The sequence below is a fragment of the Cricetulus griseus genome, chromosome 4 (assembly GCF_003668045.3).
Source record: "Cricetulus griseus strain 17A/GY chromosome 4, alternate assembly CriGri-PICRH-1.0, whole genome shotgun sequence".
NCBI classification, from domain to species: Eukaryota; Metazoa; Chordata; class Mammalia; order Rodentia; family Cricetidae; genus Cricetulus; species Cricetulus griseus.
Genome location: NC_048597.1, coordinates 133,812,727 through 133,827,839, shown reverse-complemented (window position 1 = coordinate 133,827,839; position 15,113 = coordinate 133,812,727). Strand labels below are relative to the sequence as shown.

Sequence of the window (15,113 nt, the reverse complement as noted above, 5' to 3'; positions counted from 1 at the left end):
GGTGAAGCAGCCACCAAGAAAGACAACCTAGATTTGATGCCCAGAACCCACATGGTGTAAGGAGAGAACCAGCTGTCAAGAGTTGTTCTCTGACTTTCAGGATGCTGGTCTCCTGTGATTCACTTCTAGTAGCCATTTATGGTGTAAGATTGCCTACAGCCCTTCACGACCCAAGTAGGTTTCAGGCAGACCACCTGACAATGCACAGCTCTTCTATTTTTTTTTTAAAGACAGTTTTGCTATGTTGGCCATGAACCCATAATCCTCTTGCCTCAGCCTTCTAAGTGTTTAGAGGACAGGCATGAACTGTCTGTCACACTTAGCTTAGTTTGCTGTGTCCCCCATCCCCCTGAGCCACCCCACCCCACACCCTGCAACCAAGGGTTTCATGTAGCCCAGGCTGACCTCAAGCTTACATTGTAACTGTGAATGCCTTCCAATTCTTTGCCTGGCTCTGCCTCTTCAGTGTTGGGATGACACACATCCCTAAATGGCGCTGAGGGTAGAACACATGGCCTTGGGGATTCCAGGCAAGTCCTCCTTCAAAAGAGCTACATTCGGGCTGGAGAGATGGCTCAGAGGTTAAGAGCACTGACTGCTCTTCCAGAGGTCCTGAATTCAATTCCCAGCAACCACATGGTGGCTCACAACCATCCATTATAAGATCTGGTGCCCTCTTCTGATGTGCAGATATATATGGAAGCAGAATGGCTCACAACCATCCATTGTAAGATCTGGTGCCCTCTTCTGATGTGCAGATATATATGGAAGCAGAATGTTGTATACATAATAAATAAATAAATAAAATCTTAAAAAAAAAGAGCTACATTCCCCAGCCCCCATTCTATCTCTATCTGCTCTGATGATTTAGGGTTCCCAATCCAAGATTGGGACTGTAGAGGGAAATAGTGGAGGAAACTTCTAGAAACATCCCCAATACCCTGACTGGAGAGTATTGTCTGTGTCACGCACGTGCTTTCAATGATTTGTGATGACTTCCTTTGGAGCATCTGCTGGGGTTGACGGTCATTTGGGACAGGACCCAGCAGGTGGAAGCCCTCTAGTTTGATGGCCAGGGTGGGGTTGGCCCTTATATCTACAGGGCTCTCATCTACAGGGCTCTCACTTTGCTGCTCAGAACCAGAGGCAGTGCTGCGGGACTTCTCGTCTTTCCTAAGGTGGGCCATTCTCTGAGCACAGATGGCTGCTGTTCTCTAGGGCTGTAAGTGGGCAAGGGGCATGTCTCTGGGTTCAAATGATGAGAGAACAGCCCTCTGTAAGTAAGAAGGAAGGTCATGCTTAAAGTGGGTGAGGAAATCTTGGAGGTCGGTTTTGGGAGAGTTACAGAAATACAGTTCTGGGGTGTATGCTTGCCCTAGCTTCTCCCTTGTGCACCATAAGTTGTAACTGTATCCTTTCTCTGATTTCTGCTGTCAGGTTTGCCTATGTGCTGGATTAGCACTGTCCCAGAGCTATGTCCCTATTATGTGTTTCTGATTGAAGCTGTAACCTACTTCTTCAGGAGGGATTGTCAAACTGCTATCCATGGGTCAGATCCACTATGTAGCCTCTAACCCAGGCTGGCCTTGAATTCCCAACTTAATCAAGGATAATTTTGTCCCCTCCCCTCCCCCCCAAAAAAACCAGGGTTTCTCTGTGTAGTTCTGGCTGTCAGTTTGTAGGTGAGGCTGTCCTCAAACTCAAGGGTCTGACTGCCTCTGCCTCCCAAATATTGAAACTAAAGGCGTGTGCTGCTGCCTGCTTAGTTAAGAGTAACTCTCAGGCGGGCGTTGGTGGCGCACGTCTTTAATCCCAGCACTCGGGAGGCAGAGGCAGGCGGATCTCTGTGAGTTCGAGACCAGCCTGGTCTACAACAGCTAGTTCCAGGACAGCTTCCAAAGCCACAGAGAAACCCTGTCTCGAAAAAAAAAAAAAAAAAAAAAAAAAAAAAAAAAAAAAAAAACAAACAAAAAAAACCTCTCAATTCCCGAGTCTCCTGTTTCCCCATGCTTCAGTGTTGAGAGTGCCACCACACATGGTTTATATGGGGCTGAGATGGAACCTGGGGCTTCCTGAATGCGAGGCAAGTGCTCCATTTACTGAGCCCCATCCCCAGCCTTTATAGGTTTATCTTCATAGGACAGTAAACTGAACTATGAATGGTTATTCCACTTTTTACATTGTAGAAAACAGCTATTATCCCACAATTGATGACTCCTCGGGACAGCATGAAAGGCAGGTTTGGGTGCTTATGAAGAGCTTCACTGGCACGTAGCCCGAGCTCATTGGGGCTTTGGTGTCTTCACAGGCAGAGCTGGCATTTGTAACATCACCTGTGGGGCCCACACATTGTAAATTACTTGCAGCTTAATTCCTTTGTGAAAACTTTGATGGTGTTGGGTCTGTAGCTCAGTGGGTAGGATGCTTGCCTAGCATGCACAAAGCTTGGGGTCTCTCCCCAGATCTGTATCAACCAGGCATGGTGGTGTATGCCTAACATTGAAGCACAGGGGAGGTGGAGGCAGGACTGGGAGTTTGAGGTCATCCTTGGCTGTGTAGCGTCTTACATGACGAGTTCCAGGTTTCCCTTTGCAGCTGAAGGAACAACCTATCACCAACCTGAGATGACACATTCCATTTCATGGTGAAGTAATTGGCTTGGGTTTGGGACTGTTGTAAGGAAACTGCTTTGAACATTTTTGCATATATCATCCAGTTACTACACAAGTGCTCAAGGCGTGTAATTGCTGGGTCCTAGAGTGGGAATACACTAAACAGTACATGTTGCCAAACCAACTTCCAAAGTGGCTCATTTAAAATTTCACTTAAATTGATCATGCTTTTTTGTTTGTATATACATGTGTGTGGGTAAATACATGTCATGGTGTGTGTGTGCGTAGGTCAGAGGACACTTAGCAGCAGGGAGTCAGGTCTCTCCTTCCACCTTTTGGGTCCCAGGGATTGAACTCAGGTCTTTGGGCTTGGCGGCAAGCATCTTTACCTGCTGAACTGTTTTATGCCCCCCCCTTTTTTTTCTGAGGTAGGGTTTCTCTGTGGCTTTGGAGCCTATCCTGGCACTTGCTCTGGAGACCAGACCGCTTGCCTCTGCCTCCCGGGTGCTGGGACTAAAGGCATGCGCCACCACCGCCTGGTTGGCCCTCACTTTTTAATTGCATATGTATGCTGTGTGTGCAGTGTCACACATCTGTGGAAGTCGAGGGCAGCTTTCAGGAGTTGATTCCGTTTCCACCTGTACTTGGGTTCTAGAGCTCCAATGCAGGTTGTCGGGCTTCTGTGGCAAGTGCTTTTCTTACTCATGGAGCCAGCTCACTAGCCCACTGTACTGGTTTTCGACTTCTTGCAGTGCCAGGAAAGTGTTCCAATATTAACATTGAAATTTTCCTTTTCCTTCTAAAATTTGACCCCTCTCTCTCTCTCTCTCTCTCTCTCTCTCTCTCTCTCTCTCTCTCTGTGTGTGTGTGTGTGTGAGTGTGTGAGAGAGAGAGAGAGAGAGAGAGAAGGGGAGAGAGAGATTTTTATGCTTCTGTGATGACTAATGAGCTTGGGCAGTTGAACCAGATGAGCTCCTTTTACCACCATTGTGGGTGAAGCATCTCAGTAGCCCTTTCTGTCCCCAAAGGCCCATCATTGAATTTGAAGGCGTTCTGACTATAGGCTATAGCTAGCTTTTTATCAGGCCTGTAGGCTGCTGTGGAGGCTGAGGGGGTCACCAGGAACTCTGAGAAGTCACTCAGGTGTAGTGAGGAGGGCCAGGTGTTCTGATGCATATGACTTTGCCCAGCTCCTCCCTGGGCCTGAGTCTAGGCTAGCATCAGCTGGAAGGTCAGGAGCCTAGGGTTGGGGAGGGCACCTGGAGGGCCAGTTTGCCAGCTGACTCAAGGGCTATTTGATATAAAACTGGCAGGTGCTGGAGCCAGTACTTGTGATGCCAGACAGAGTTCTGGGCTTGCTCAAGGAGCTCTGGAGGAGGAGGTGGCTCTGCCCAGCATACTCCAAGGAACTTGGCTATCTAGATTTCTGGCTTGGGCAAATTACTCAAGTCTGGAGAGAGGGTGTGTTTAATTTTCTGTATTTAAAAGCATTTTCCTATTAATAGGTCTGACTGTCCTGGAACTCGGTATGTAGACCAGAAGGTCAACAGAAGAGACTATCACTTCTGTGTTCTGTTAATTATTTTTATTCAATGAAATGTATGGACATGGTTCCTGGCCTCTCCATCATGCTATATCCTTGGTATATTGGCTTAAAAGTCTCTTTGTGAACTGGACAGTGGTGGTGCACGCCTTTGATCCCAGCGCTAAGGAGGCAGAGGCGGGATCATCTGAGTTTGAGGCCAGCCTGGTCTACAGAGTGAGTTCCAGGACAGGCTCCAAAGCTACATAGAGAAAACAAAAAACCAAACGCACAGCAACTTCTTGTGAACTGAATTTTCAAGGACGTGCTTTCAGCCCTGGTTGGCTGATGAGAACACAGGATGAGTCCGGATGGTGTATTCAAGGTCGTTTTAGAGGGCAAGGGGCAAAGACTGGACTAGATGTGAGGCCTTTTGTGTAGCACCGCTCATATTTTTTTTTTTCCTTTTTCAAAATTGTCTTTGTGTGTGTGTGCATGTGAGGGCAGTGCCCACAGAAGCCAGAAAAGGGCGTGAGATCCCTTAGAAGTAGAGTTACAAGGGCTTTAAGAGATGGGATGTGGGCACTGGCAACCCACCCGGGGTCCCCTCCAGGGAAAGAGGAGGTGAGTGGCGCCAGCCCCAGAGTGCGGACTAGCCCACTGCAGCAGGAGGTGCGGGTGCGATGTCCTGCGCATGCGTGCTCGCTTCGGCGCAGCGCGGGCTTCCCCAAGTCCCTCACCCTGTGGTACACGCTGCTTCCGCTTGCGCCGCCCCCTTCCAGTTGGTTTCCGCGCGCGCGAAAAAGCCAGAGTCTCGTTCAGAGCTGCCCTGTCGCCTGCAACCTGCGGGATGCCAGCACGAACAGCCCCGGCCCGAGTGCCCGCGCTCGCCTCCCCGGCAGGCTCGCTGCCCGACCATGTCCGCAGGCGGTAGGTGCCGTGCAGGGTGGGAGTGGGGCCCGCGCCGATGCCAGGCGTTTGTGCGGGCATCTCCTCTCAGGCTGGCCCTGCGGCCGCTGACAGCCGGGGCGCGCATGCGCAGGGCAGTGCTTGGCGCGGGCCGCGCTTCCGGTCGCGCGTCCCCCAGGCTGTTGGCGCCAAAATGGGTGGGGGCCAGTTTGCTGTCGAGTCCACTGACTGGGAACTTGAGGCAGAAAGGCGAGAGTACCACCTAGCCTCCTGAAACAGAACGTGATTGGAGGCATCTTCAGGGTTCCTCCTCTCTGGTCAGCCAGGCTCCTGGGTATGCAGGAAATGCACCCCTCACCCCCGCGGCCTGGGGACAGACACTCCTCGGCCCCCACCAGCTCCGGCCTCCACTTCCGGTGCCCTGTAGGCCCCACGGTGCCCACCCCAGGGCCGTTCCGCAGGGTCCCCGAGGCCCCCGTGCAGGAGGCCTTCCTCTGCGTCCCCCTCCTTCCCCGCTCAGCTGTCAGGTTCTAGGAGCTGCTTGAGCTGCTTCCACGGTGCGGCCCGCGCAGGGCCCCTGGCTGGGCAGCTTGCAGCCCACGTGGGTTTTTGTTTTGTTTTTATCCTAAAGTAAAGGAGCTCCTGCGATCCTGGAGAGGGATGGTGCAGAATGGACCCTCCACTTTTGCAGTGACGTAAACCAGGTCCTGAGATCCAGAGCAATCGAGGAAACGTTTGACCCTGTCCAAAGTGTGTATCATGGGGAGGGAACGATGGATACTGATGGCAGTGAGCTGTCTCGGCCCCAGCCCCATGATGGTAACCTCTGTGGACCAATTCCTTTTATCCTGGCACCCTTGAAGTTTTTTGGTTTTTGTTTTTTTCTTTTTGTTTTTTCGAGACAAGGTTTCTTTGTGTAGCTTTGGAGCCTATCCTGACACTCACTCTGGAGGCCAGGCTGGCCTCGAACTCAGATCCACCTGCCTCTGCCTCCCGAGTGCTGGGATTAAAGGCGTGCGCCACCAACGCCCGACTAGCACTTGGTTCTATAGACAGTGAGATGACCTACCTTACACTCTTTCCTGTCCTTTTCTTCATTTGTTCATTTGTTTTTGTTTTCCAGAAAGGAATTTCTTTAGCCCAGGTAGGCTAGCCTCAGCCTGTGCCCAGGCTAGTCTTGATCTTTTTGTATCTACTTCCCCAGTGCTGGGATTACAGGACACCATATCTGGCTTAACTTGATTTAGGAAAATTTAGTAACATTATAATCTACAGTATGAAGAGGTACCTACATCTGGTAGGATAGTCAGACGGTAGCTGAATTAGGGCTTGTAGTAGCTTCTGCATATGCTATTTATTTAAACGGCAGTTTAAGTTTGCATAGTTCTGCCAGACATATAAAATGTTTTCTACATTTTGGATTTGGATTCTAGGTCTTATTTAGTATGAATGTGAGTACATGCTTCAGTTTGGGTGTGGAGGTCAGAGGGCATTCTGCAGGAGCTGGTCTTTCTGAGTTTTGGGTACCCAGAGCCCAGATCATTGGTAGCATTTCCCTTACTTGGTGAAATATCCTGCCAGCCCCAGACTGTTTTCTTTAAAATATACTAAACCCTACATATTTTCCCCAACAAAACCCACATGGAGTTTATTGGGGAGGGGGAGAAAGAGGGGAGGAGTTGGTGTTGGCCCACCAAGAGTGGAAATGGAAAAGGTAAACCCCACATCTTTGAAAAAGTCATGATTTTTAGTCAGGTGTGGTGGCACATGGCCTATAACCTAAGCCCTTGGAAGGCATATGCAGGTGGTTCACAAGTTAGAATTCAACCGAAGCCTTGTTTTAAAAATTCATGTCTTTCAGATGAGGTATTTTCCTGAACAAGGTGGTATCTTTTTCCATAGCTGACTCCTTGTTGACTCAGATTTCTAATTTCTTTGAATTTTATAAAATTTCTTGAAGCATAGTCTGTGTGGTTCCAATGGCCTTGAACTTAATGATTCCTGTGCCTCCTGAGTACTATATTGACACACATGCGTTATGTGGCCTGTCTTGCTTACATTTTTTTCTAAACTTATGTATGAATGGTGTGTTTGATGTACATGTGCCACAGCATGTGTGTGTATAAGGACAACTTTTTAATTACGTGCACATGTACCACAGTGTGAGTGTGGCAGTTAGAAGACTTGTTTATACTGTCACCCGCCTTCACATGTGGATTTGGGGTCAAACTGAGCTTGTCAGGCCTGTGTGACGAGTGCTTCTGCCCACTAATCCAAGTCAGTCATTACTTATTTGCTATGTCTGTGTGCACATGCTTACCATGTGGAGGTCCAAGGACCCCTTTCCTGAGTCAGTTCTGAGGGGGTCTTGGAGTTGACAGTCTGTAGCACAATAAAAGATCTAGAGACAGAATTCAAGCTTCAAGCTGAAGACAGCAAAGCAGCCAGCCACCAGCTCTTTCCTCTACCTCAGCTCAGACCAAAGAGGTGATCCTCAGACTGCTCCTGACTTCACTGTTCCTCAAATTCATTCAGACTGCTATGCTCTCAACGTGGCTAGAGACTAATCCTCAGACTAAATGTCTCTACCTTTTACAACTCTCCTATCCTGGGATTAAAGGTGTAGGCTCTGATTCACTCTCAGTAGCTCAGGGTGGTCTTGGACTCAGATTCTTCTACCTCTTAATCCTGAGTCCTGGGATTAAAGGTGTGTATCGCCACTGCCTGATGTCTATAGCTTGAGGCTGGGTTCGCTGTCTGAATCTTCAGGTAAGCTTTAATCGTAAGTAATATACCACCACAAAAGTCAGGATGGCAACAACTCAATAAATCGGACAAGTGAGCAACCGGTGCTTTTTTTCACTCATGGGCCATCTCATCTGACCTTTAAAAGTTTGGGTTTTTTTGTTTTGTGTTTGAGACGGGTCTCGCTATGTAGCCTTGTCTGTCCTGAAATTCCTTGTAGACCAAACTGTCCTCAAACTCGTATCCACCTGCCTTTGCCTCACAGATACTGGGATTAAAGGCGTGTGAAATCATGCCTAGGTTGTTACATTTAAATTTTTTAGAGTTGATTTTTTGCCTTCTTTATGCTGAGTGTGTCTTTGTGCATGCACTTGTGTGTATGCGTGTGCATGTAGAGGTTGTAGGTGTTTTGCCTAAGGGTATATCTGTGTGCCACGTGTGCCTGGTGCCCAAGGAAGCCAGAAGAGGGCAGTGGATTCCTGGGACTGATTTTTGCTTTCAACCTTATTTTGAGACAACCTGGCTATTCTGGAACTTGATATGTAAACTAAGTCTACCTGGAACTCTATAGACCTCTTCTACCTGTGTCTGAGTATGAGATTAATAACTTTTTCTTTGAGACTGATTGCTCATAACCTTGAGCCAGTCGGGCTGGCCAGCAAGCCCAGAGGTTCTTTTTCCGGTGTTTGTCTTTCCTTGGGTACTGGTATCCAGACTTCGTTCTTGTGCTTGTGTGACAATCGCTTTACTGACCATCCCCAGCTCTCTTTTACTGAGTTTTTCAGATGGGTGGGTAGCCTAGGCTAGCTTCAGTAGCTCTGTGTAGCTTAAGATGACCTGTATTTCTGATCCTTCTGCCTGCACTTCCAGGTGCTGATACCCATGCATGCAGGTTTACATGGTGCATGCCAGCAGAGGGCAACCGATCTCATAAAGGGTGGTTGTGAGCCACCATGTGGTTGCTGGTAATTGGACTCACGACTTCTGGAAAACCAGCTAGTGTTCTTAACCACTGAGCCATCTCTCCAGCGGGGGGCCCCCTCTTTTTTTTTTTTTTTTTAGACAGGGTTTCTCTGTAGCTTTGGAGCCTGACCTGGAACTTGCTCTGTAGATTGGACTGGCCTTGAACTCGCAGAGATCCACCTGCCTCTCCCTCACCAATGCTGAGACTAAAGGTGTGCGTCACTACCACCTGGCTCCGTGTCCATTTTTTAAAGACTTTTACTTATGAATGTGTCATGTGCATGCAGGGTACCCATAGAGACCCTTCTGTTTTGAAACGGGGTCTTTGAAACCCAGGCTATTTTTGAATTCTTTGTCCTGCCTCAGCCTTCTAAGTGCTTGCTGTTGGGGTTCCTGGCATGAGCTGTGAAGACTAGTTTTAGATCTTTTTCTTTGGTGTTGATGTGACCCTCTATTCATTTTCTTTTTGTATCTCCTTTTAGTGCTGGCTGTGGGTCTGTGCTAGGCAAGTGTTGTCTGTGTCTCTGAGCCACACCACAACTAAAGACTGTCAATCTCTTGTGGTGTTCTGGAGGTCAGAAATGAGGGAAGAATGGGGTAGAAACTCAAGATGTTCCTAGGCTGGGGTCCTTTCTAGAAGTACATAGGAAAGAATGTGCCCTCTCTGGGGAACTGGCAATTTAGCTTATTGCTATTACAGGTGTGGGTTGTTTTCTTGTGTGTGTTTGTAATTTTTTTTCTTTAATTTTAAGACAGGGTCTCATACCTCAGACTGATCTTGAATTTAGTGTTCCTATTCCAACCTTGTGATTATTGTGATAAGTTGTTAGACCTAGCTAGTTCTCTTTATTGTGCGTATGTGTGTGAATGCAGGTGTCCTCATCAGCATGTGTATAGACATCCAAGGACTATTAACTTTATTTGTGATTTAAAAAAAAAAGTTGATATAACAATAGTGAGCCTGGGGGTTGCTGTGCTGCCTTGGAGTGTATGTGAAAGGCAGAGGTCAAATTGTTGGCATTGATGCTCTTTGCACTTCTGTATGGATTCTGGGAATCAGACTTAGGTTTCCAAACTTGTGTGGCAAAGTTTAACTGCTGAGCCTTCTCACTGGTGATGTGGTTTTTAGTACATTTATCTGTATAGGTGTGTTTAGGTAGGCCAGAGGTCAGTGTTGGCTTGTCTTCCAAAATTGTCTCCCTTATTTTTTGAGACACCTCTCACTGAGCCTAGAGCTGAGTTCTTTGGCTAGATTGGTGGCCAATAAACCTAGCATCATTTTCTCCTTACAGTGTTTAACACTGGTCCTTAGAACTCTAATTTGGGTCCTTGCTAAGTCATCTCCCCAGCCCTCTCCAGACTTGTCATGTAACTAGGATGACCTGGAACTTGTTATGTTCCTGCCTCCGCCTTTTGAGTGTTGGAATTACAGGTGTGCACCACTGTGTCTGGCTAGGTCTGTTTTGTCAGTGTAAACTGAGGACTGTCTCCAGCTTCTGAAATGGTCTGACCATTTGACTCCTATCCCCTCTTCCTATCCCTGCCCTCAGCTAGCCTCTTGGGCCATGTCCTTGTCGCTGACCTTTCCTCCATGCTTTAGTGTCTTTTGCAGTGCAGCTGTAAAGCTCCGCTGAGGGAGTTTAGATTAGACCAGGCCCATGCTGATTGTCCCTGGGGGTCTTCCCATCTTTCCAATCAGTCGCTGTTGCCACATAAGAGTCAGGTCCTGGGGTGAGGGCAGCAGCATGGTGTGAGAGAGATCACATCAGATTGCCTCACTCACCCCATCTGTCTAGCCAGAGGCTGTGGGTATAGCTCAGTGGGAGAGTGTCTTTAGCACATTTCAGGGCCCTGGCTTTCATCCCCAGCAGTGGACAGAAAGGGCAGGTTTCTAGAACCCTGGGCTTGCCTTGCAGGCCCCATTTCACTTCCAAATTATCTCAGACCAGCATTTCTGGTTTAAGATGGTGAAGTAATATAACCTTTGCAATCTCCTGTCTAGTTCATGTTTCTGTCAGACTGATTTTCCTAAAATTGAGGTTCCAATATTGTGGTTCTCTCTCTCCATGGTTCCTTGGATGGTCTTTTGACCTTGGAATAAGGTCAGTGCTTCTGAGCACTCCTCTCTGGACTTCTTTCTGCACTGTTTTTTGTTTTTCAAGATGGGGTTTCTCAGCTTTGGAGGCTGTCCTGGAACTAGCTCTGTAGACCAGGCTGGCTTCGAACTCACAGATCCGCCTGCCTCTGCCTCCCAAGTACTGGTATTAAAGGCATGAGCCACCAAAGCCTGGCTTCTTTCAGTACTGTTAATGGCTATTCTTGGGTGTGTCCTGAAGAAGCTTCCCCACTGAGACTGAGACTCTCTTGGGGAGGCTCCCCTCTGGATCTCCTTGTGCTACTGGGCTTGTCTTCTCACCAGAGAAGAGCTACGGTTTGTGTGTTTGTGTTTGAGACAGTTTCCTGTGTAGCGCTGGCTGTCCTAGAACTCAATCTGTAAACCAAGCTGGCCTTGAACTTGGGTCTACCCGCCTGTCTTCCTGAGTGCTGGAGTTAAAGGTGTGTGTCCCCACTGCCTGGCTACATTAGGTTTATTGTGTGTGGCGCGTGTATGTGGAGGTTAGGACAGCTTCAAGAGCTGGTTCTTTTCCTTCCACTTGCAGGAGTTGAACCTTGGTCAGGTTTGCAGGAAGTGTCTTTACCTGCTGAACCATCAACTGGGGTCCTACATTATGTTTCAGACAGACTAGAGCAATAAAACCCACATTGGCCTGAAACTTGCCATCCTCCTGCCTCTAACTCTTAAGTATTGGATCGCAGTTCAGTGCTGCTGTACCTGGCTATGTCTGCCTACTTCTTCAAGGGTTTATGTATATTTTATCCTCCCTAGGTGGCTAAGCTGTTGGAAATAGGAATGAATTGTGGCCTGTAAAGTCAACATGGGGCTAAGGATGTTCTCCACTTGGATTTTCTGTCTGTCTCTGTCTCTCCCTCTCTGTGACATACTGCTTCTTGTAGCATACTGCTTCTTGTAGCACAGGTTAGCTTTGAACTTGAGATCATCCTCTGCTAGGAATCTAGGCCTGCACCACCAAACTCAACTAAGTCTTACCTGGTAGAATCCCAGGGTCTAGGGACTATTGAGTTAGTCACAGTAGTTGTGTCCTGTCCCATCACCATCTTAAGGGAGAGTAACTGGGTTTAGGAGTATGACTCAGTGGTAGGCCTCTTGCCCAACACTTGGTCTTGGTTCCATCTCTGCATCTGGTGGGGCACAAAAGGGACAGTCATGTGGGCTGCTGAAGCAGCTGTGTTTATGCCTTTGGCTACAGATGTCCACTGTGCAGCCGCCTTTCTTTGAGTCTTGCCTTTGGCCAAGTTACTGTAGAGTGGGATGACTTTTGCCTGTGTGGGGCTCTGAGCTCCTAGAGGGTTTTTCTTTTCCTTCTGGGTGCTGGGGTAAAACTCAGGGCTTTGTGTGTGTTAGGCAGCACTCTGTCACATTCCAACCTGAGCTTCTGGAAAACAGCCATTCAGAGCCTTTTGTTTTAGATTTATTATGTATACAGTGTTCTGCCTGCATGTATGCCTGCAGGCCAGAAGAGGGCACCAACCAGATCTTATTACAGATGGCTATGAGCCATATGGTTTGCTGGGAATTGAACTCAGGACCTCTGGAAGAAGTCGGTGCTCTTAACCTCTGAGCCATCTTTCCAGCCCTCTCCAGAGCCTCTTTATTTTTAGTCTCATGGAGCCTAGGCTGGCCTTGAACTCCTGAACTTCCTTCCACTAACTCCGAAGTGCTGGGCTCACAGATGTGCACCACCACACCTGGGTGCTGGGGTAGAACCCAAAATGTGTATACCAGGCAAGTATTCTCAAGCCCTAGCTCTCCAGAGCTTTTGTCCTGTTACAGTGTAATTAACCATTAAGTACAGTTTCAGGGTATGGAGTAGTATCTTTTCTAAGTGAGAGCCCTTTTGCTGATATTAGTCAGCTTACCCAGCTTCTGGCCTGGAACTAGATAGGCACCCTTGTACGGGAATGGTGCTAGAGGGAGGAGGCAGGATGTGCCAATAGCTGGAGTAACCACAGTGCCCCTGGTCCAGCAGCTGCCGGGAAGATTGAATCTGTTCTATAGCTACTGAAAAACTGAGCATCAGACTTCAAGCCTGCTGGGATGGGGCAGAGAGATGGCACAGACCTGACTCCTGTCCATGGTGGTTAAACCTGTTTACCCTCCACTGTCCCCATGCTGGTCACAGGCTACCACTTCTTCTGTGGCTTTTCCTTCCTCTAGTCCTCCCTAACCAGAGAGGTAAGGTAATCAGTAATCTGACCACAATTTTCCCAGACAAATCCAAGAGAATTCTGTACTTTCAAACTTAAGTACATATTCTGGAGGTTGTACTCTAAGATTTTTGGCTTGCTTTGTTGTCACTCCCCGGTAGTGCTGGGAATAGAATTCAAGGCCTTGATGTGCCAGGCAGTACTCTACTCCTGAGCTGCATTCTCAGCTCATCAGCTGACTCTCAGATTTCATCTCTAGGGCCTCTGTATGTGGGCATGTCTGATGCCCCAGACGCATCATTTTCCCCATTTAATTAGTTCTACAATGGAAGGCTGCCACTGCATACCTGGCCTTTAGAAGCCATCAGTTGGTTGGTCCCTACAATGTAGCCATGACTCATGCTGATATCATTCATGCTGTGGTGGGCCTTTTAGGAACTGACCCAATTGGGAAAACAGTTGTAGGCCATCCCGATTATTGAAGGACACTGACTGACCTGTTCCCCATTTCCTTTCTTGTACTTTCTCCCTCTGCTCTGAGACAGCGTCTCCTGTAGTTCAAGCTAGCCTCAAACTCACAATGTACAAGCAAGGATGACTTTGAATTCTTGATCCTCCTTGCCCCTTCATACTGAGTGCTGGAATTACAGGTGTGTACCACCATACAGTTTATGAAGAGCTAGGAATGGAACCCAGTGGCTCATGAATTCTAGGCAACCACTCTACTGGCTGAGCCACCTCTCCAGCCCTGTTACTTTGAGGTAGGGTCTCGCTATGTAGCCCAGAGTGTAGCCCAGAGTGTGATGCTGACAGTATGAGCAGCTATCTGCTAGCTCCTTTGCTATCCTTTACCCTTCCATGAAACTCGTGTACTTGCTGTTCAGACTAAGGACGTCATGGGAAGGCATAGAAGTGCACCCTAGAAATGGGGCATGGTGGGATGTACTTTTAGTCTCAGTGCTCTGGAGGTGGAGGCAGGAGAAATAGAGTTGGAGGGCTTCCTCAGCCACCCAGCAATAAGGAGACCCTGTCTCTAGAAAAGAGCCAAGGAGAAAGTTGTTAGACACTAGGGCCAGCAGCCAGAGGGTACTGTGGTTTTTCCCAACACTCAATGTTCACTCCTTTTTCGTTATTTGGTGGTGGGGGGGGTTGTTTGTTTTTTTAAATTTGAAAATAAATTTAATGCACAATAAACAGAAAGAAATTAAAAGCAGGCAGACAGATTAAAAAACCAGAGTCCGGGTTGTTTATTGAGACAGGGTTTCTCCGTATAACCCTGGCTGTCCCAGAACTCCAAGACCTGCTGGCCTTGAACTCAAGAGACCACCTGCCCCTGCCTCCTGAGTACTGGATTGAAGGCATATGCTACCATTGTGCCCGGCTTTTCTTTTTTAGGATACAGTTCTCACTATGTTGCCCAAGTTGGCTACAAATTTGTAGGCTTGAGTTCTCCTCCTGCCTTAGCCTTTTGAGTGGCTATACCACAGGCACTTAACACCGCCCCGCCCCCCCCAATGCTGGCGCTCCAAAGTTTTTTTGTTACAGATTGTGGCATTGATTCTCAAAGGTAAATGGAGTTGCTTATTTTTGTATCATTTCCTTTACCCAGGCTCAAAGACTTGGAAAGAGATGGTTTAACAGAAAAGGTAACTGTTCCTTCAGATATTCACTTGTATATGTACTCTATGTGCCTGTGCATGTGTTCACATATATATGGGTGCCTATATGCAATCAGGTGTATGCATGTTCGTGTAGTGGTCAGAGGTTGATGTCTGTCTTTATCACTGTCTCCTTACTTAACTGTGGTGGAGACTCAATGAATCTGGAACTCATGTGTTCAGCCAATCTGAAGTAGTCAAGCTTGGTCTAGGGATTCCCTTTCTGCCTACTGAGTACTGGATTCTGCCAAGCTTTTTATGCCAGCACTGGGAATCTGAACCCTCGTCTTCGTGCTTGCACGACAAGTGCTTTAATGACCAAGCTATGTCCCCAGCCCCCTAGTTCCTTTCTGAGGCAGGGTTTTGATCCATAGCTTGGGCTGACCTTGAACTTAGTAGATCACAGTGGCCTCATTA

The 15,113-nt window shown here is 47.9% G+C and overlaps 1 protein-coding gene across 3 annotated transcripts in view; it reads left to right on the top strand.

Moving 5' to 3' along the window:
* Positions 1-4,908: 4,908 nt before the first annotated feature.
* Dnmt1 (DNA methyltransferase 1) overlaps positions 4,909-15,113 on the top strand; it is a 46,653-nt gene continuing 36,448 nt past the window's right edge. Inside the window, exons 1-2 of one of the 3 annotated variants that reach the window (XM_027411471.2) lie at positions 4,909-5,064; positions 14,648-14,684. In XM_027411471.2, the coding sequence (XP_027267272.1) occupies positions 4,985-5,064; positions 14,648-14,684 (117 nt within the window). In that variant the 5' untranslated portion in view covers positions 4,909-4,984. Of the gene's footprint in view, positions 5,065-5,243; positions 5,378-12,487; positions 12,617-14,647; positions 14,685-15,113 lie in introns of those variants that run through there. The other 2 variants (XM_027411473.2, XM_035443493.1) reach the window with 2 other exon arrangements.